This window comes from Prionailurus bengalensis, chromosome C1 (genome assembly GCF_016509475.1).
Source record: "Prionailurus bengalensis isolate Pbe53 chromosome C1, Fcat_Pben_1.1_paternal_pri, whole genome shotgun sequence".
Classification (NCBI taxonomy): Eukaryota; Metazoa; Chordata; class Mammalia; order Carnivora; family Felidae; genus Prionailurus; species Prionailurus bengalensis.
This window is the reverse complement of record NC_057345.1, coordinates 9,515,609-9,537,871: the sequence shown is the minus strand read 5'-3', so window position 1 is coordinate 9,537,871 and position 22,263 is coordinate 9,515,609. Positions and strand designations below refer to the sequence as shown.

The window sequence follows — 22,263 nt, the reverse complement described above, 5'->3', positions numbered from 1 at the left end:
TAAGGTCAGGAGGGTGGGCCCTAAAGGATGAACACGAATGATGCCCTCATGAAGAGGGGAAATTTGGACACAGGCTGGAAGGGAGAAGGCATGTAATGATGAAGGCAGAGGTCAAGGTCCACAGGCCAAGGATCGCCAAGGATTACCAGCAAACCCCCAGGAGCTGGGGTTGAATAGCCTCCAAAATGGTGTCCAGCCGTCAGATTTTAGGACGATTTTATGACGTCAAAGCAAATTGCTTCACTCTGTTTGCATGTTGGGGACATAAGCCCTCAAGGTGCAAATCGGCCTCTTGTTTATTTCTCTGGGGGTTGTCCCTGCCCCCTGCCTTGAGCAGGCTGCCCCCCATGGCTTATTTTGTGTCTTACTGTGTCCCCGGCACTGAGCTAAGCACCCTATGGTAGCTCCACCCAGTGAAAAGACAAAGTGAGCCACAAATGAGCAGGTGAAGTTAATTTTAGTATTTTATTTAATCCAGCATATCCGGAATGTTACTTTTTTTCAACCTGGAATCAGTAGAAAAGTCATTCATGAGATATTTTCCTGTTGCTTTTTTCACACTAAGGCTTCAAAATCTGGGGTGTATTTCACACCTACAGCACATCTCCTGCAGACTGGCCGTGTATCAACTGCTCGACATGTGGCCAGTGGCTACTGCAGTGGGTGGCATAGCTCCGAGTCTGTTAGTGTCTTCCAGGGAGAATGTTTCCAGCTGGCATCACCCCCTTTTACAGATGAGAAAGCCAAGGCACAGGCAGGTTAATGTAACTTGGCCCAGGACACCAGCCAGAGTGGAGGTATGGCTCCAGGATCCTTGTCAGCGGTCACTGTACAGCTTCTCAAATCTCATGTCAGAAACCAGGGTACCTTCTCTACGAGCCCATCCTCTCGGGTCCAGAGCCTCTGTTTTGAGCTCAGAACCCCACTTAGTCAGTGAGCTTTCCAGATTCAGAACCTGGCCTGAATCCAAAGAGGACCTGAATGTCTTAGCAGAAACCAGAGCAGACCAAACATCTGTGAAAACAAATGCAGCGCCAAGTGAAGGACATGGCAGTGACTTTGCTCTCTTGGAGGGAACATTCTAGAAAACTCAACAAGCTTAGATTATAGAGTTTTCTGGTGTATCTTTCTTCATTTTCGGTTAGGAAAACATGGCTCAGAGAGAACAAGTGGCGTGCCCAAAGCCACACAGCAAACTAGTGAATAGCAGACAAAGGTCAAGGCCCCCCAGTTCCGGGCTGGTGCTCTTGTCTCATATCGCTCATCACTCACCAGATGGGGATGTGGCACCATGACTGAGAACTCAGGCTTTGCATCGAGAGCCCCCACCATTTGAACCCCGCTCCTGTATTTACTAGCTGGGTGAGCCTGGGCAGATCACTTCACCTCTCTCGGCTTCTGTTTTCTCATGTATAAAATATGGACAATAATAATATTCATGACTCTCTCATGAGGGTCAAAGAGAGAACCCTTGTAATGGGCTTAGCACAGTGCCTGATACACTGAAAGCCCATTATAAACACTAGCTGTTATCACTATCAGCTGTAAATCAACACCCATGTGTCGCCTCCCCAGGGACCCAGGTCCGGAGGCTCACGCCGAACCACCAATATGCAGTGTCGCTGCAGGTGCTCAGGACTCAGAGTTGGTTCCCAGGCAGGGCTCTGCCACTGACTCACTGTATGATCTTGGGGGCTGTGTTGGTTTTGTGTTCATTTCCTGTAACAGACTACCACAAAATCAGTGTCTTAGGATACCACAGATCTATAATCTTACAGTTCTGTAGGTCTACAGTCCAAAACAGGTCCCATGGGCGCACCTGAGGGGCTCTGTCGGTTAAGCGTCGGGCTCTTGGTTTTGGCTCAAGTCATGATCCCACGGTTTGGGAGTTCAAGCCCCATCTTGGGCTCTGTGCTGACCGTGTGGAGCCTGCTTGGGATTCTCTGTCTCCCTCTCTCTCTGCCCTTCTCCAGCTTCCTCTCTCCCTCCCTCCGTCTATCCCTCTCAAAATCAGTAAATAAATATTAAAAAAACACATCACTGGGGCGCCTGGGTGGCGCAGTCGGTTAAGCGTCCGACTTCGGCCAGGTCACGATCTCGCGGTCCGTGAGTTCGAGCCCCGCGTCAGGCTCTGGGCTGATGGCTCGGAGCCTGGAGCCTGTTTCCGATTCTGTGTCTCCCTCTCTCTCTGCCCCTCCCCCATTCATGCTCTGTCTCTCTCTGTCCCAGAAATAAATAAACGTTGAAAAAAAAAAATTTATAAAAAAACACATCAGGTCTTACGGCCTGAGATGGCTGTGCTTCTTTGGCCTTTCCCAGCTTTAACAGGCTGCCCCACACTCTTGGCTCGTGGGCCACATCACTGTGACCTCTGTCACATCTCCTCCCTGAGGTCGGCCCTCCCGCCTCCGTCTTACAAGGAATCTGGTGACGACATTGGGCCCGCCTGGATAATCAGGATTTTCTCCCCATCTCAAGACCTTAATCACACATCTTGAAAGTCCCTTTTGCGTATGAGGTAACATAGTCACAGACTCCGGGGATTAGGGCACGGGCATTTTGGGGGCATTCTTCTGTCTACCGCAGGGAATTAACTGCGCCTCTCTGGGTCTGTTTCCCCACCTGTGAAAGTGGAGGGTCAGTAAAGGTGATGGCCTCTCTGCCTGCACAGGTTGTTTCTAATGACACCCCCCAACCCCAGCCCCTGCCGACCCCTGACCCCGCAGTCACTTCCAAACATGCACAACTCTGGCCCCAGTGACACCAGTTGTCACAGTGCTGGGATCTACTGAAAACTGCAAGGGGAGGTGTCTGCTTCGGGGACCCCAGGTCTACCCTTGGCCGCCTAGCTGCTGGCAGATTCATAAATATAACAAAAAAATCCAATCTGATTCCTGACTTCCCAAGAAAACCAGAATTGCTGTGTTGGTTTCACAGACGGTTGAGGCATCAACGCCAGCAGGTCGCGGGCAGCTGTCCTGGGGTGACCGTCTGAAGCAGCCACCGGGGAGCTCCAGAGAGAGGCAGGTCTCACATGCTGAGAGCGAAGGATGGATGGGGCCTAGACAGAGAGGGGAGGTGGCACCGGTGAGCGGAGATGGGGAGACATGAAGGCGAGTTTTGCAACTGGGATGAAATTGTCCGCCCGATAGCGGCCCAGGGAAGTTCCAGAAATGACCACTGTGTGCGTGAGCCCACACGGTCCTGAGGACACCATGGTGTGACGGAAAGAGAATGGGCTTTGGTGACGGCCAGGCCTGCCTTTAAGTCCAGGCCCTCACAGACAAGTTGTGTGACTTCGGGAAAGCCACACAGCTTCTCTGAGCCCTGGTCTCTGCATCTAAAACATACCTCACATTTGTGCATTCAAGTCCATGGCGGTATTATTCACAACAACCAAAAGGTAGAAGCAACCCAAGTGTCCATCGATAGATGAATAGACAAGCAAAATGTGGTTTGTCCTTACAATGGGATATCAATCAGCCTTAAAAGAAGGACATTCTGGCACCTGTTGTGATAGGGATGAACTCTGGGGACACTACACCAAGTGAAACAAACCAGTTACAAAAGGACAAAATCGCTCTAACTTCCACTTATGTGAGGCACCGTACAGGAATTAAATTCATAGAGACAGAAACTGAATGGAGGGTGCTAGGGACTAGGGTCAGGGGAATGGGGAATTAGTGTTTAATGGGGACAAGGTTTCAGTTTTGCAGGCTGACATGAGTTCTGGTGATAGAAGGTGGTGATACCTCCAGATACCACCAAATGCCTGCTGAGGGGCAAAATCACCCCCCGTTGTGAGAAGCACTGGTCCAAAGGGCTGTTGAGGAAGAGAATTAAGTGAGTTGATAATGGTGAACCCACCATAGTTCCTGGTAAACAGTAGGAGTTGCAATAAATATGACTTCCCTATCGAATGTCATCTCAACAGTGTAATTGGAAGGGGCCCACTTCCCATGCATGCCCCACATTTACCCCCAACACACTCAACACATCACTGTACCCACCTGGCCAGTGGGCCCACTGTTAGAGATTTCCTTGGGGCAATGAGAACTCCAAAGGACAGGTCCAGGGAGGGAGCCACAGTGGGTGTCCCTGAGTACTCCATGGCAATGTGGAACATTGATCATCATAAGTATGGGAAGTACCAGCCTCAGGGGGCCAGTCTTAGACTTCCCCACACAGAGGAGCCTGCCAGAATGTTCTCTTTAACTAGATCATCGATAACAACTAGACACAGGTGAGTATCCCTAGCCCTAGCAAATAGTGTTTGCTACTGAGGTGGCAGTGATGAGAGTGATAGAAATGGTGGAGGTGGTGGACACGGGACAGGCGGTGACATCACCATGGTGGCTGGGACGGGTGGGAGACATCACGGTGGGATGGAGGCCACGGGACGGGTGGGAGAAATAGTAATGGTGACAGTCGAGACGATGGCAGTGATGGTGGTGCGGGTGGTGGCAGTGAAAGTGAGCGCCTGCCTCCCCAGAGAATACGATTTTCAGCCCTCGGTGATCATCTCTGCTCCTTTCTTACCAGGAGGAGGACAGGCTGGGAAAACTGTACTGTGCGTCTGTCGATCTTCTGTGCATGTGCAGTGACCGATGTGGGTGTCCTGAGGTCCAGGGCTGCCAGTCAGGCTGGAGTCACAACCCTGGCACCGGACCGACTGCACTCTGCTGCCCATTCTACGGAACATGCTCCGTGGGGCCAGGACCGCGCAGGAGCCCTTGACCCCACGCTGCCGGTGCATCTTCCCCTGGTAGAAATGAGCTGATTGCTTGATCAGAGTGTCTGCGGCCGAGACAGGGAGGACAGTTGGGAATTTCCCCTGATGCAGCAGCCCATATTTAATGAAAGTTACGGTGGGGAACAAAGGCCAGCACTACGGGAAATTAGAGCTGCCGTTCCCAGCGCCCCACTCCCTTGCAGTCCACGCAGGGAGGCCTCGCTGAGAAGTCTTCCTCTGCGACACCAAGAGCCTGCAGCAAGGGCCATGGTACCCACAACTTCGGGTGCTCATAGTAAACTAAGAGCTGTGTGCTTGGAAAGAGCACAAAACTAGGAGTTAGGGAACCTGGGCTCCATCCAGCCTCCATGTGACCTTAGACAGGGTGTCTAACTTCATTGGACCTCTCATCTGTAAAATAAAGGGGAGACGTGGCGAGGGGGGGGGGTTGGGTAGACTCACAGATGCGTTTGGATCTAACCTTCTATGCTGCTGTGAAATCAGGAAGCCCTGGCTGGAAGTCTGGCTGAGCATGTGAAAGAACACAAGGGTGATTCTGTCTCCTGATCCTTTGGGTTTGGAGTTCCGGGAGGCTGGCAGGCAGGGCCTGGCAGGATTTCACCAGCCCAAACTGAGTCCTCTTACTCCAGGGAGCAGGAGAGAAAAGTGATAGGAGGGTGAGCGCTGGCCAAGCGCAGTGGGACGGATGCCCAGGGGTTGGTCCTTCCTCCCGGAGGGTGGGAGTGGAGGCCCCTTCCCTGGGAGTTGGAGCTCTGGCAGTGGGCTGGGTGGAGACAATCAGCTGCACTCTCTCCCCAACCCTCCTTGGCCCCAGGGCCTTCTCACCCCTTGATAAGACTCGTGAAGTTTTTAGTACAGGTCCTGGGCAGGCAGTTCACAAAAGAGCCACTCCAAATGGTCAGTGAGCACATGATACAACATTTAGCTCTTCTAGTAATCAGAGGAATGTAAATTAAATCCATAATTGTGCTCTGTTATGGCTTATGAGATTGGCCAAGACGAAAAAGTGACAAAATCCCATCACTGGCACAAGTTCAGCGGACAATCTTCAACCTGTGGGAATGTTATCGCGGGGAGATAATTAAGAATGTGTACATCGATGCCCATAGCAGATTGCTTCTAGGAAGAAGTCACTCTGGAAGAGTGTTCTAGGATTGTGTAAGTAAATTATGACTCGTCTACATAATACAGTGCCCGCAACCGTTACTTATGATGTTTGGTAATTATACGGGTCGAATGGAAAGAGGTTCCCAGTATGGTTATCCAACAGAGTGGCTGAGTAGATTCCTACTTGGACGATTTATGTACACGTACGCACAGAAAAAAATCTAGAAAGGTATAAGCCAGTGTGTTAAACGTGTATTTATCGGTCCTTTTATCTTGCTTCTTTTTGTTTATTTCTCTTCTCTCAGTGTATACACGGGCTTTGCGTAAGTGGAGTTGGGAAAACAAAAAAATATTTTTGATGACAAAAAGTACTTTGGACAGCCTATCGCTGATCTGGATTAGGCAGTTCCCGGGAGGCCGGATCAGGGGAAGGGCCCCAAGAGATCCTCTGGCCGCAGGCCTGTTTGTTGGCAAGGGGCAAGAGATTAATCTCAATCTATCATCCGCTGTGTCACCATCTATTTTGGGAGAGTGGCAGCTCTTCACCCTCTCCAGCTCCGGTGTCAGCTGCTGGGAGAAGTCATCAGTCAAGGGGACAGAGCGGCAGCGGGCGGGGCGCTGGCCACCCTGCACGAGGAAGGAGGCATGTCCCTTTGGAGTGCGCCCCGTGGAGAAGGAAGAAATGTTTCTAAAGGGAAGGAGTGGTGGGGTCCTTCTGGCCTCGGCCGGAATGAGCTGGACCCCAGTTTGTTTCGGCGGACGGTGGATGTGGATGGGAGGGAACCCCCTAGCAAGACAGAGGTAGGAGCTCAACCTCCCATCAGCGGGGCCCTTCCGCTGTGTCGTCTCCCCAGGAGGGGGTGGGAGCTGCACCGAAACATCTCCACCCCCTCAGGACCCGGCGGCCACGGAGCACATGCTTTTGTAGGACAGCTGCGGAGAGCCAGCTGATTTACAGCCGGGGAAGCAGAGGCTGACAGCCTGGGCGTTTAGCTCACCCTTGAACTCCGTTTTCGTGCAGTCCACTTGTGGGGCCTCTTGACTGTAAGCAGCAGAAGCCAACCTCTGGCTGACATAGGCGAGGAAGGGACTCACTGCAGGGATGTCGGGGAGTTCACACAATAGAAGGGAAGCCCGGAAAGCAAGCTCAGAAAAGAGTGCATTTTAAGAAGCCCCAGGGGGGTGAGAGGTGATTGCCCAGAATGAAACCTGGGAGCAGCCTCCAAATAAGGAGACACGGAGGAGGAGAAGCCAAAGGGCAGGAGAGGACTGTCTCCCATATAAGACACCTGGAGTGTGTTGCATTGTGTCCCCCCAAAGATATGTCCAAGTCCTAAAGCCTGGAACCTGTGAATGGGACCTTATTTGATAAAAGAGTCTTGGCCAATGTAGTCAAGGATCTCAAGACGAGATCATCCTGGATTTAGGATGGGCCCTAAAATCCAATGACAGGTGTTTCTTTTTTTATTTTTTTAAGGTTTATTCATTTTTTTTGAGAGCGAGCGAGAGAGAGAGAACATGTGTGCGGGAGCAGGGGAGGGGCAGAGAGAGAGGGAGACACAGAATCCGAAGCAGGGTCCAGGCTCTGAGCCGTCAGCACAGAGCCCGACGCGGGGCTTGAACTCATGAACTATGTTTGTGACCTGAGCCGACGTCAGATGCTTAACCGACTGAGCCAGGCACCCCCCGCCAGGTGTGTTTTTATGAGAGGGAGGTTTGACAGACAGAGGCAGAAGGTGGAGCGATGCCATCGTAAAGCGGAGAAGTTCTGGAGCCAGCAGAACCAGAGAAGGCCAGGACCTCTTCTCCCCTTGTGCCTTCAGAGGGAGCCTGGCCTTGTGGCTTCATTTACAGACTCTGGCCTCCAGAGCTGTGAGGGAGTAAACTTGTTTGAAGACACCCAGTCTGGGGGCACCTGCACGGCTCAGTCAGTTAAGTGTCCAACTCTTGGTTTCAGCTCAGGTCATGATCTCCCGGTTCATGAGTTCAAGCCCCACAGCGGGCTCTGTGCTGACGGCTCAGAGCCTGCTTGGGATTCTGTCTCTCTGCCCCTCCTCTCCATGCTTTCTTTCTCAGAATGAATGGATAAACTTAAAAAAAAAAAAAAGCCACCCAGTTTGTGGTAAGTCGTCAGGGCAGCCCTAGGAGACAAATACAGCACCCAGATCCTTGAGCATGACCTTGTATGTTCTTTCCACTGAGAACCCTGGGCTGGGGCCGCCTCTGGAGGTGGCATGGATTCCAAATTGGGTTTGCACTTTTACCAAGCAGCCTTGGCATAATTATATGACCCACTGGGGCTTAGTGTCCCCTGCAAGAACTTTGTGGGAGCACTTTGAAGGCAACGGGGGGAGGGTCACAGCTGACCGCACAGACCCTGGAGTCAGACTGCCTGATGCCAAATCCTGGCTCTACTGTTTCTTAGCTGCATGACCTTAAGCAGGTAACACAACTGTTCTGTCTCCTTACCTGCGAACCAGTCGTCACAGTGCTGCCCCAGAGTTTGTTTTGTGGATTAAAGCAGCGTAGACAGTGCAGAGTGCTTAGAAGAGCACCAGGCATTGGGGTTCCTCCAGGGGGTTAGCTGATCTGGCCCCACTATTTGTGGGGGCTCTTTGTTCCCACGCCATCCGTACCCAGAGAGTGCTGAGAATTTCCAGCCTTCGAGAGGGAGAAGCGTGGGAGAAACACAGCTTCTCTTTCATCGTAGGGAACGGAGAATTATCTGCTGCTGAATTTGGGGAGAAGGACTTTTGTCCTGCAGGGGAAGGGTCTGTGCTTGTCCAGCACAATCGGACACCAGGTGGGACGGTCTGTCACAGGAGATGGTTTAGGAAAGTCTTCGTGGCTGTACAGCTAAGCCACATTCTCCAATCCTATCTCTATTCATATATTCATTCAAAAATATGTTTTGAGAGTTCTAGTTACTGGGAATCCAAGAGGGAACAAAACCAAAAGCCTGACCTCACAGAGATGACATTGGAGTGGGGAGGGGCAGGGAAGCAGAAAATAAACAAGTATATACATACGTCATAGGTCACGCGGTGCTGAGTGCTGTAGAGAAAACTAAAGCCACGTCGGGGGGTGGCTGGAGAATGATCATGGCGGGGGTGGAGTAGGGGGAGCGTCTCTGATAAAGCGCCATCTGAGCAGAGGCCCAAAGAAAGTGAAGGAGTGGGCCAGACGCAGGGAGCAGGTGCAAAGGCCCTGAGGTCACCTGTGCTTGGGGTGTTTGAGGGATGGCAGGCAAGGTGCAGTGACAAGTTTGGGGGCGTGGCAGTAAGGATCGTGGCTGTCACTTTGAGACAGACGAAGAGGCTTGGGAGGGAAATGTGTCGAGCAGAAGAATGATGGGATGAGTGCTTTTCTGCACAAGACACTTCGGGGCTGCTGAAGGGAGGATTGGGGCAGCCTGTAGAGCAAAAACATCAGGGCAGCTCCGAGGCCCCCGCAGTTAACGGGACCGATTGTCTAGTCTCCTTCCTCGGGATCCCACGTCATCCACGCAGTTCTAGACTCAGGGCGGGAAGGGTGTTATCCGCTGAGCCCATCCGCTGTCACGGGTGTTCTTGCGGAGGTAGTGTCTGTTACACGGCTAACTACCTGTGATGAGTAGGAAGAGTTCACATCTGGGATGCATGTCATTGAAGAAGGTCGAGGAGTCATAAAAATTGGTCGCTCCCAACAGTTTTGCCACTAAGAGCCTGATGGGTTACTGTTTCCAGAGCCCAGCTTTGAGAGATTTTGTCCACCAAACAAACCCCATGTTTGACGGATAGCTCTGTGGCCTTGTCACAAACAAGTGAGTGGCTGCTGATTGGCTTTCTTGAGAGACCGGTCCTCCCTTACCGACCCGCAGCCCACCTTTCGGGACCCTGGCCAGGCATCACACGCTAGGATCCTTCCCACCTAGACATTTCTGACCTGTTCTGGATTTTCTTGGTTTTTGTGACATTCGTATATTGTGTGCCAGCTCGAAGCTGGGAGCTGTGGGTGCAGACATGGTAAGCACAGCCCCCCTACCCCGTGGAGGAGACATGGGGGCGGGCAGGGAGGAGAGGGGAAGGGGGAACACAGGTAGCATTCACGGCAGGCTTCCCACAGGAGGCGTTTCCTGCACTGAGTTTTGAACAGGAACTGGCAAACCTCCTCTGAAAGGGCCAGATGGTAAATGTTTTAGGCCTCGAGAGACATACAGTCTCTTGTAAGTCCTCAGATTTGCCATTGTAGTGCAAAGCCGCCCTGGATGATGTGTAAACCTGTGGGCCTGGCTGTGCTCCAATAGGACTTTACTCACAAACACATATGGGAGGGGCGGAAGAAGGGGGGTGTGGCCCTGGGCTGTGGTTTGCGGACCTCTGCTCTCGAAGAATAAGGAAGCGATCGCCCAGCACTTGTCCAGGAGAAATGGAGCGTGTGGAATATGGCCCTGGAGCGTGGTAGATGGTGCTTCCCAAAGGCGGCCCTGGAACCGTGGTCACATGTCCAGGCACGCACAGACCCTTCGCAAAATGAGAACAATACGGGCGTTGCGGTGAGTTGTTCTTAAGGCTCAACGTATTTACTGCTGTTTCCTTTTATTCCACCCTTCCTAACTTCAATGGCGTACAAAGGTTTCTCTTACAAAATGTTGATGTCGGGGCGCCTGGGTGGCTCGGTCAGTTAAGCGTCCGACTTCAGCTCGGGTCATGATCTCGCGGTCCGTGAGTTCGAGCCCTGCATCGGGCTCTGCGCTGACAGCTCGGAGCCCGGAGCCTGCTTCGGATTCTGTGTCTTCCTCTCTCTGCCCCTCCCCTGCTCGTACTCTCTCTCTCTGTCAAAAATAAATAAATGTAAAAAATAAAATAAGATATGACAACGATGATGTTGTTGATGATGATAGTGTGTTTTTCATGTCCTCACAGGGCAGAATTATAAGCTGCCGTCCTATGTCAGTCTCTCCGTTTCTTATTATTTTTTCTTTTTACCAGCATATAAGATCCAAAAGTCTGAGGACCACAGCTCTGGACCATAGGCTCTCGAGAGATCTTTGTCACGGGCACACGGTCTTTGCCTCAACCTCTGGTCATGCCTTTCATTCCAGGGCCACCTCTGGGACATGGGACATGGGACAGAAGCCCACTACCCCGGGGGCACTCAGATGCTTGCACGAGGACCAGCCGGGTGACACGAATGAGTGAAGAGGCTCACGGCATGTGTCCTGTCTCATTATGGCAGCCTGACAGTTGTGTCCATATAACTATGCCGCTTGGTCTCCTGATTTAAATTGTGGTGTTTTGGTTTTTTTAGATTCTTTTTTTTTAACATTTTTTTTAAGGTTTATTTATTTTTGAGACAGAGAGAGACAGAGCATGAACGGGGGAGGGGCAGAGAGAGAGGGAGACACAGAATCGGAAGCAGGCTCCAGGCTCTGAGCCATCAGCCCAGAACCCGAAGTGGGGCTCGAATTCATGGACCACGAGATCGTGACCTGAGCTGAAGTTGGACGCTTAACCGACTGAGCCACCCAGGTGCCCCTTTTTTTTAGATTCTTAAAAGACCACCACCATCGCATTGACAAGAAAAAGAAAATGCAGCCTGAGTGGGGCTCATGGTTGCCATTAAAAAATTTTTTTTTATAATGTTTATTTATTTTTTGAGAGAGACAGAGCGTGAGCAGGAGAGGGGCAGAGTGAGAGGGAGACACAGAAGCCGAAGCAGGTTCCAGACTCTGGCTGTCAGCACGGAGCCCGACGCGGGGCTCGAACTCTCGAACTGCAAGATCATGGCCTGAACCGTCAGTCAGACGGTTAACTGACTGAGCCACCCAGGCGCCCTTCATAGGCTGCCATTTTAATCTCTTAATCCAAATTCTCAATTCCTGGCAATGAGTCTGCGGTGACTGCACACACAGCCCGACATCCGCCAAGAGACAGTCCTTTGGGAAGATACCGTATCTCGGGGGCTCCATCCTAGTCCTGAGGTGCATCTAACACCCACCCACACTTTCAGATTCCACCCGCGCCTCTTGTGTGCAAGGCCTTTCGCATTCCGCTCTAATAATCCCTCAAACTCCAAGGTATTCACTCGTTCCATAAATATTGATGAGAACACACGAGACCTTCCAGACACCCTGTCTCTTCATTCTTCAATTTGTGAAGCCCTGCAGATTCTCCAACTGTATATTATCTTCCTTTCCGGTGGCTTCGTGTTTTTTAGTTCTGGTTCCTTTGTTGGATTATTAATGTCCTGGGGCCCGGGAACTCACTTTCTTCAGGACTACAGACAACGGAGGCAGACGGAAAAAACACGGGCTTCGGAATAAGACCGAGTGTAGCTCGAATTCTGGCTCCATCACTTAATAGGAGAATTGCCAATGATTTCTGAGCCCCGTTTCCTCGGCTATGCCCTGGGCATATTCCCGCTCACCTCCCAGAGGGAAGTCAGCGATGAATGACATGTGTTAAGGGGTATGCTCTTAACACAGTAGGTGCCCAACACATGATACCCCCACACGGGCACACATGTCCTTCCGACTGAGGGCATGGGTGAGAGCTCAGGAAGGTGTAGGTGAATTATACTGAATGGGAGGTTATGCCTATTTTCTCTTTTCAGAAATCGGCCCAGTGGGTCTCCCCTGGGCTCTCCCAGCCCTACCCTCCAGTGTTGACTCCCTTGGGACTAGCCCTTTGCGCTACGGCTGCTAATCCCTGATGAAATATCACATAGAGTCTCTTTAGGAGACCATGGCCTTCATTTAAAAAGAAGGAGCAACCCAATAAGTACCTGAAAGGATGCTCAACGTCACTAGTCGTTAGAGGAATGCAGAACAAAATCACACCCACAAAAAATGAGATAAGACTTTACACCCACTAGGATGGCCATTATTATTATTTTAATGTCACATAACAAGCGTAGGCAAGGACGTGGAGAAATGGGAACCTTCGTGCACCGCTGGTGGGAATGTAACATAGTGCCACCATTGTGGAACGCAGCATGGCGGTTCCCCGAAGAGTTAAACGTAGAATCACCAAATGATCGAGCCATTCTACTTCTGAGTATATATCCCAAGGAACAGAGCAGAGACTCCCAACAGCTTTTTATATGCCGATGTTCACAGCAGAAGTATTTACAGTAGCCACAAGGTGGAAACAACCCCGTGTCCATCAACAGATGGATGGACAAACAAATGTGGTGTATCCTTGCAAGGGAAGACCATTCCGCTTAAAAAATAAGGAAATTCTGATACGTGCTACCACATGGAGGGACCTTAAAAACCTTATGCTTGGTGAAAGAAGCCAGTCACACAAGGACAAATATCGTATGATTTCGTGTATATGAGTAGGCAAGTTCATAGAGACAGAGAGTAGGATGAGGGAGACAGGGGGAAGGGGAGAGTTATTGTTTCTTGGACACGGAGTTTGGGGGATGAGAAAGTTCTGGAAACAGAGAGTAGTGATGATTGTACAACATCACGGGTATACGTAATGGCACTGAATTGTGTACTTATAAACAAAACGGTAAGCTTTGTGTCGTGTCGAGTTGGCCACAATGAAAAGTACAAAGGGGAAGAAAGAGGAGGAGAGAGGGAGGAGGAGGAGGAGAAGGTTAGAGTGAAGATGAAGGAGGAGAAGCCGCCACCCCCTCTGTAGACGGAGAATGGTTCTGGGCGTGCAGATTGTCCGTTCTCCTCAATGCTAAACCCCGAGCCGTTTCCGCCTCTTGGCAGCTATTCCAAGCAAGTAGAGGACAGAAGACAATTTCGTTTCAATTTCCACCTCAGACTAATATGATGAGAAAAATGTCTTCTCTCTTGTTGCTGAGGAAAAGCACAGAGAGCACCGTGATGGGCCTAGATATTTGGGCAGACATTACTGGGTGTGCCCAGGAGCGTGTTTTTGGATGAAACGAACATTTGAACCAGGAAAGTGGGTACAGCAGAGGGTCCTCCCCAAGGTGGGTGGGCCTCATCTAATCAGTTGATTAGAACAAAACCACTGGCCCTCCCCTCCTGTGAATAGGGGGGAGCTCCTCCTGCCTGATGGCCTCAAGCTGGGGCATCAGTTCTTTCTTTCTTGCCTTCTGACTTGAACTGAAACATCGTCTCTTCCTGAATGTTGAGCCAGTATTCAGACTAGAACTACACCCTTGGTTCTCCTGGGTCTCCAGCTTCTTGGCTGTGGATTTGGGAATTTGTCACCTTCCATAATCATGGGGGCCAATTCCTTATAATAAATCCCTTTACACACACACACACACACACACACCCTATTAACTGTCTCTGGAGAACCCTGACTAATGCAAGCACCCTCCTCAGATATCTGGAGTCAGGTGTGGGCACAATTTGAAACCTTGAAAATCTGAACAAAACTAACACTTTTTTTCAAGCACAAATGGTGGCCAGGCGCCATGTTAGGAGCTTTTCAGATATCCCTTTATTTCATGCTCATGACCATGAGCCGGGGGTCTGTTCTGAGACTCACGAGAGGCTGTCCCTCCACGTCTGCATTTCAGAACCCATCTCCTGACGAGGGAGACTTCTCCAGTCTGTCTAGGTCAGGGCGTGGGAACAGGAGGGTTGCTGGAGAGTTCTAGAGAGTCTCTTTAAGAGACAGCCTGCCCAAAGGGAACTTGTTCTGAGTTGCTGGGTGGGACTGTGCAGCCCTGGGAGAGTGGGTGTGGCAGGGTAGTGGTCAGAGTGTGGACTTGAGCCAGACTGGCTGGGGCCACTCTCAGCTCTGTCGTTCCCTGGCTGTGTGGTCTTGGGCAAGTCACTTGATGTCTCTGTGCCTCAGTTTCATCATCTGTAAAATGAGGATAATTACAGTAGGTCCCTCATTGGGTTGGCATGAGGGTTAACTAAGCTGACAGGTGTAAAACCCCAGTTGCATCACCTAGCATACACACAGTGCTGTATCTGTGCTGGCTTTTATCTGCTCTTCTTAACTCGGACAGCTGAAGAGATGCGGGTCAGGAAAGGAGGGAGAACGTTCCAAATCAAGTAGGGACATCCCAGCGACTCCTTCCCTTCCCTCATGTGCCCATGCCCACCCGCCTTTCCACTCACCCTGTCCTGGTGACCCTCCTGTTAGACCTAAAGTCCTTGAGGCCTGATCTGTGTCTTTCTCTTCTTCCTTCTTTCCCTCCCACCTTTCCTCCTTTCCTTCCTTCCTCTTTTCCTTTCTTTCTTCTTCTTCTTCTTCTTCTTCTTCTTCTTCTTCTTCTTCGTGTGTGCTTCATAGCCTCTAGCGTAAAGCTTTGCTTGTTTTGTTTCATGCCCGAATCAAAGAAAGCCATTTAATAACTAAGCTCAGCAACGAATAATAGCCCTGCCTTAGAAGGTAACTTACTTTTCCAGGCACTTCCACCTGAAGTTCTCAACCAGAGGGACTTTAGTCCCCCCACCCAGGGGACATGTGGCACTGTTGGGAGACATTTGTGATTGTCATACTGGGTGGGGTGCTACCAGCATCTAGTGGGTAGAGGGCAGGAATGCTCATAAACGTCCTGTACCATGTGGGATAGCTCTCCTACAACAAGTGTATATATATATATATTTTTAATTTTTTAATGTTTATTTTTGAGAGAAAGAGACAGAGACAGAGACAGAGTATGAGCAGGGGAGGGGCAGAGAGAGAGGGAGACACAGAATCTGAAACAGGGCTCCAGGCTCTGAGCTGTCAGCATGGAGCCCATTGCGGGGCTCGAACTCACAAACCACAAGATCGTGACCTAGGCCGAAGTCCGACGCTTAACCGACGGAGCCACCCAGGTGCCCCCCGACAACAATGATCTGATGCAACATATCAATAGTGTCAAGGGTGAGAAGCTCTGGTGTAGAGTAAGATCCTGCAGGGGAGAAGAGGGGACGGGACCCCCAAAATCAGATTACCGTGACTCCTGAGTTTGTAGCCTGCCTAGAACGCGTCTCCAGAACGCTCTCTCTGGCAGCAATGCCCTGCCCCCTCTCCTGGGCCTTGTCTGCCCAGCTAACGCTCTTTGACTTTTTTTATTCCTCTGCCTTTCCTGAGCTACGAAAACCCATGAAGACAGTGTATCTTATCGTGCTAGCTCCATCAATTGTGGTTCCAGAGTCCCTTACCCCTGGTGGGTTTGCATGTGACATTTGGCAAACAAGCCTGTTTCTTCCAGCCGCAGAGAAATGTGAGATGACATTTTCTAAAAGGGTCACTTTGTAAAAATGCCAAGCTTAATCTCAAGGCACAAAAAACATCGTAGAAACCGGAATTGACTCAAGGAGTCTTGGCAGGCCAAGGGTGGGCTTAAACAGCAGGTGCTGTGGGCTGGTGTTGTTCTGTTGTGGTTGTTTTCCAGTGAATACGGCTTATTGAAGACAGGGACTGCTGGAAAGTTTCTCTAGATAACAGTGACCCGTTGCGGGTTTGAAGATTACAAATACGGTAAAACCTCGATTTGCGAGCAGAATTTGTTCTGGAAATACGTTTGTAATCCAAAGCACTTGTATATCAAAACAAATTTCAAGAACCATTGGTTCAGTCGTGATCATGTGACATGATGATCATGTCCCATACGACTTGTATTGCAAGACATCGCTCATTTATGAGGTTAAAATTTACTAGAAATGTTGCCCGTCTTGCGGAACACTCTAACAAGTTACTCGCAATCCAGGGTTTTACTGTATTATCTTAGAGTTAGAAACTGTCTGTGTTTCATGGAGTCCATTCGCGTCTACCTTGTTTATGTTCATAACATCTTTGGCTCAGGGGAAGAGGTGTTTAGAAGAGGCAGGTCAGTGGATTTTTCCCACTTTTCCATTGAAGAAAACTGTCTACAAGGGAACCCCAATATAACTCTGTCTTCAAGTTCTCCTATTCTGTTCAAATGCATTTAAAATGCTCATAAGAAGTAAACAAAACTTTGGCTTCTGCCAAAGCATAAGAGACTCTTAAAAACTGAGAACAAACTGAGGGTTGATGGGGGGTGGGAGGGAGGGGGGGGTGGGTGATGGGTATTGAGGAGGGCACCTTTTGGGATGAGCACTGGGTGTTGTATGGAAACCAATTTGACAATAAATTTCATATGTTAAAAAAAAACCAACTTTGGCTTCTTTCAGAAAAAGAAAGTCAAAAACTAGTCAAGCATACCTGGAGAAAGACACAGAGTTTTGTCCAGCTAATCCCTTGGGGATATAAGGTCGGCATTGAATCAGGGAGAGGAGGTGCTGTAAGGCTGGTTGCCAGGCAACGGCTCCCATGGGGAGGAGAGCATCAGCCCCAGTGGGTTGGCTGTACATTACAGAAAAGGTGGGCCAAGACCCAAGGAGGGAGGAAGCCTCTGTTTCTGAGCTGGGGAAGGAAAGATATGCAAATAAAGACCCAAAGGGTGGTCACTGGGTTGCCGTGCAATTAGCAAGCTGCTCTTTGCAGTACAGAAGCCAGTTAATTAGTGAGATGTGAAAAGATCATTCTGACTTTCAGACAATTCAGGAGATGGGTTGAGGGCCAGCTTTCTGAAACCTGGAGGCACTGAAAAAGAGAGGAGTTGAAGGTTTTCCTGAAAGTTGAAAGGAAGCCAAAGGTAAGTGTCCTGCAGTGTCCTCACCGCAATGGTGTCCTCACATTTCCGGGAAGGTGTGTTGCTAAAAGCAAGCTGTGAAAACTCTTGATGCTTCAGTTTTTTTCATCCATAGAACAGGCATAATGGTACCACCTACCTCATGAACTTGTTGCAAGAATTAAAAGTCAGTATGTATGTAGCAGTTAGAACAGTGTTTGCACATAGTAAGTGCAGTATGAGTCCTAGTTTCTACTGCTTTATTTTTCTCCCCTCTTCCAGATCAGAAACAGATGATCTGATATCTTTATGGATTTTAATATTAAGCACTTTCTTGTACCTGAAGTTTGTGAAATCATGGTAGTAACTCGACTTTGTATATAGTTCATATTGTGTATCAGTCAGGATGTGTAGATTACCCTTGGTAACAAACAGTCTTTGCTGGCTGACTACTCACACGAGTCTTTATCTTTTGTTCATGTCCAGTGAGAGTTTGTAGTAGTTTTCTAGGGCTGCCACAAGAGAATACCCCAGACTGGGTGACTTAAATAACAGAAATGTATTTTCTCACAGTTCTGGAGTCTGGAAGTCCCAGATCAAGGTGCTGGCATGGTCAGTTTCAGGTGAAGCCTCTCTTCCTGACACGTAGGTGGCCACCTTTTTGCAGAGTTCTCACATGGCCTTACCTCCGTGCACATGCAGAGAGAGAGAGTGAGTGAGATCTGTGAGAGAGTGAGATCTCTTCCTCTACTTTTTCTTTTAATTTGTAAAAATTATTTATTTTAGAGAGAGAGCACACATGCACAAGCATGGGAGTGGGGGCAGAGGGAGAAAGAGAGAATCTTAAGCAGGCTCCACGCTCAGTGCAGAGCCTGATGTGGGGCTTGATTCCACAACCTTGAGATCATGGCCTGAGTCGAAATCAAGAGTTGAACATTCAACTGACTGAGCCACCCAGGTGACCCATGTCTCTTCCTCTTCTCTCTTTTTTTTAAATTTTTAATGTTTATTTATTTTTGAGAGAGAGAAACAGAGCACAAGCAATGGAGGGGCAGAGAGAGAGGGAGACACAGAATCTGAAGCACAGAGCCCAATGTGGAGCTTGAACTCATGTACTGTGAGATCATAACCTGAGCTGAAGTCGGACACTTAACTGACTGAGCCACCCACGCGCCCCCTGTCTCTTCCTCTTCTTATGAGGACACCAGTCCTATGAGATTAGGGCCACGCCCTTCTGATCTCATTTAACCTGAATTATCTCTCATTATTATCTCTAATTACAGACACATTGAGGGTTAGGTCTTCAACATCTAAATTTCAGGGGGATACAATTCGGTCCAGGTTGGTGGTACAGGTGGGGCCTCTGTTCATGATACTCATTTGGAGACCCTGGTGAGCTGGGGGCTTCATCTTCAGCCGTGCTCACCTCTCCCACCTCAGCTCATACTAAATGCCCCTTTGCTCACTCTTCTGCCCCTGGCTACATGGTGTTCCCCAAACACCAAACTCTTTGCCAACTTCCTGTCTCCTCTGCCTAGACTGGTCTTTCATGACTTGTTCCATCTCATTCTTTAGATCTTTACTAAAATAGTACCCCGTGAACACCCATCTAAAGACAGTCCTCTGTCCCAGACACTCATCCTCTCATGCTAGTGTGTCATCTTAACATTTATGTGTTTCTTGATCTACTCACTAACTGTCTAAACCTAAGCTGCATTAGGTTTTGTTCACTGCTGTATCCCCAGGGCCAAGTATATAGTAGATACTCAATAAACGTTTTTTGAATGCATGAATGAGTGTCTGTCTTCTAGAATTGATACTCTTTGAGTGTAGGGGCCTTTTTTTTTTTTTTTTTTTGGCCTTGTTTATCACCAATCCCTTGGCACAGGATAAAGCGCTCAATAAATGTGTGTTGAATGAATAAACGAGTATCTGGAGACCCATCCTTATGGTGTTCAGATTATCATGCCTTGGGCAAGTTTTCCTTTGGGCTTACTGAGTCAACAGAGGGTGTAGAATTCACCCACCTGCAATCCTCATAGCTGTCTCTCCCTCTTCCCCTGATGGCATGATGAGGATTCTTATTGTATGTGAAGTGCTTAGAACAGCATCTGGCCCATGGTAAGTTCTAGTTAGCATTTATGGTTATTGTGTTTTTTTAAATTTATTTATTTGAGAGAGAGAGAGAAGGCATGTGAGTGAGGGAGATGGGCAGAGGGAGAGAGAGAGAGAATCTTAAGCAGGCTCCATGCTCAGCACAGAGCCTGACGTGGGGCTTGATCCCTGGGATCATGACCTAAGCTGAAATCCAAAGTCGGACGCTTAACCGACTGAGCCACCCAGGCGCCCCATTCATGGTTATTGTTTTAAAGCACTTTCTCACACGTACTCAGATGCCTTGTTTTTCTGGACTGGAGGGTATGAAACTCCTTTTTAAATGAGCCAAACACTCTTCCAGTGAAATCTTAAGGGGGCCCTCAATATATAACCCAGAGGTTAACAAGGGCTCCTCTGGGCACAGCTGGAGTGGATGTCCCGGAAGCTCTCAAACTCCCCAGGGGAACTCACATCTTAAAGCACTCTTCAGGTGGCTGTGAAGAACATGGAGGCCTCGCAGGAGCTTCAGTACCTGCTGTTTGAAGACCTCCTTCACAGATAGCCTATTTTCCCCACTCCTGTCGCAGGAAAACCCTTCTGGGGTAGTGCTGTGCTAACCCTGTTTGTGCCCTGAGGACAATGACGGAGAAGATTGGGGCAGTGACGTTGCCCACTGGAGCGTATTGTATGGATGGGCACTGTCACCCCCCTTCCCCTCCCCCTGCACTGGCCCCTCCTCCACCCGCCACCCCCAAGGCCACATAGTACCCAGGTCTGGATGAAGGTCTACAGAGGCCCTGACCTTGAATCTCCCCTTCTGTCACCATCTGAGTGGTTCAAAACCTAGAGTTCCACACCTTAAGAGCAGGGCAGGGGAGACCAAGGCGTTCGGATTTTCTCATGGTGGTTACTCTGGGACTTTAAAAAACAAAAAAAAAAGCTTATACAATCAATCCCCTCCCCTCTTCCGTTCTGGGGGAACACTCCTGCTCTGCACTCGGTAAGCACTCGCCTTGCCAACTTCTAGGCAACCCTGCAGACCTCTCTCTCACCCCTCCCCCTGCCTCTTTCACAGGCCGTGAGGAAATCCAGTGCTCTCTGCCCCTGGGGAACAGGAGGATATTCCTGCACGAGCTGTCCGAGGCCAGCTTCAGCGAGTGTAGGTTCAGCCTGTCGCTCACGGACCTGTTCATCATCATCTTCTCGGGCGTGGCGGTGTCCATCGCTGCCATCATCTCCAGCTTCTTCCTGGCCACCGTGGTGCAGTGCTTCCAGAGATGTGCCCCCAACAAGGACACCGAAGACGAGGAGGACGAGGATGAGGACGACTGAGCCGCCCCCTCCCTTCCTGGATTGCCAGAGCCCAGGCGGGGCTCCCCTCCGAGCCTAGCGGGAAGAGGGGAAGCTGGAAGTGGGAAGCAGTCAACCCACGGTGCCCAGAGCAGCACCTGCTCCCGGCCGTGCACCTGGCCGTGCACCTGGCTGCGCACCTGGCCACACACCCCAGGTGCCCGCTGGGACCTCCCATCTCCGAGTTTAAGACCTTAGGGGTGGACGAGCCCAGGAAGGATTCTGGAGGGACCTGCCTCTTGGCTTGAGGTTCGAGAATGGGGTAGAGAGAGGCTTCCCCGCTGACCCTGAACCCCAAGCCGGGGGGAGCAGACGCTTGCAGCTCTGACCACCGAGCTGGCTTGTGCATCTGTTCTCTGGCCTGGCTTGGGACACTGAGCAGCAGCCTCTTCATCCCGGGATGCAGCTGCTCAGACAGGGACTCACGTCCAGGGCCCTGTCCCTGGAGTGGACTTCTGCCGTACAGGGCTTCGGCAGCCTCTAGAGGTCCACAGGACAGATCCCCATTTGGCTAAAGTGGCACCGAGGGAAAAGCTAAGATCTGGCCAAAGGGCGTTTGTTGCTGTAATTTGGTGAGCAGGTGAGGAAGACTTTTCCTGACAGAGCTCACACCCTGTCCTTAGCCCGAGAGGAAGCAACTTGTAGAGGAAGAAGGGTCCGTCTTGTATACAGTCTCCATGGCCTCTGTGCCCCATCACTCCTTCCCTGAAACACAGCCACTTGTCTCCCTTCCCTGGCCCCTTCCCCAGCCCCCCCACCACTGGAATCCCTCCTCAGCCAGCTAATGCCTGGCTGGTCTCTGTGCTGGCACGGGTCCAGACTTGTCACCTCCAGAACTTGTGGTAAACTTTCCCCCGAGGCCAGGATTCCACAAAGCAAGTTGTGCTGGACCAAGAAAATGCTAAAAAAACCAACCAACCAACCAAACAAACAACCACCAGAGATTTGGCCTCTGAGAAACCTCCATCAGTGGCCTTAGGGTATGTGTTACATTTCCTTGGAGCATAGTTTGTGACAGGCCGTGTTTTCCTGGATGTGGAAGACGGCGCTGGGTTCAGAGATAATATGAAGCCACGTCATGTGCCTGGCGGGTTAATGTAGGGCGACGGTGTCAGCAGCATTGGACTCTGCTGGGGACTGAGACTTTGAGGGAGCCTGAGAGAAGCCCTGGGTGTTTCTGGGAACCACCTCTCCACTGTTTCTCCTAATATATTCCTTATGTGCTCTATCCTCCATTGCTCCCTCCCATCTCTGCCTCCACAAAGACCCACTGTCGCTTGCTAAGGGCCAGGCACTGGTCTGGGCAGCGTGGGTGTGCGCTAAGAAGACAGGGCCCCTGCTCGCTTGGCCTCTTTGTTTTTAAGTTTATTTATTTATTTTGAGAGAGAGAGATGAGGAGGGGCAGAGAGAGAGGGAGAGAGAGAATCCCAAGTAGGCTCTGT

General features: G+C 50.3%; 1 protein-coding gene across 1 annotated transcript in view; it reads left to right on the top strand.

Annotated features, from left to right (window-relative positions):
• The window catches only part of LRRC38 (leucine rich repeat containing 38), a 36,687-nt gene extending 14,631 nt beyond the window's left edge, over positions 1–22,056 (top strand). The window contains exon 2 of the mRNA XM_043573795.1: positions 20,547–22,056. Within this exon, the coding sequence (XP_043429730.1) occupies positions 20,547–20,803 (257 nt within the window). The 3' untranslated portion in view covers positions 20,804–22,056. The remainder of the gene's footprint in view (positions 1–20,546) is intronic.
• Positions 22,057–22,263: the final 207 nt, after the last annotated feature.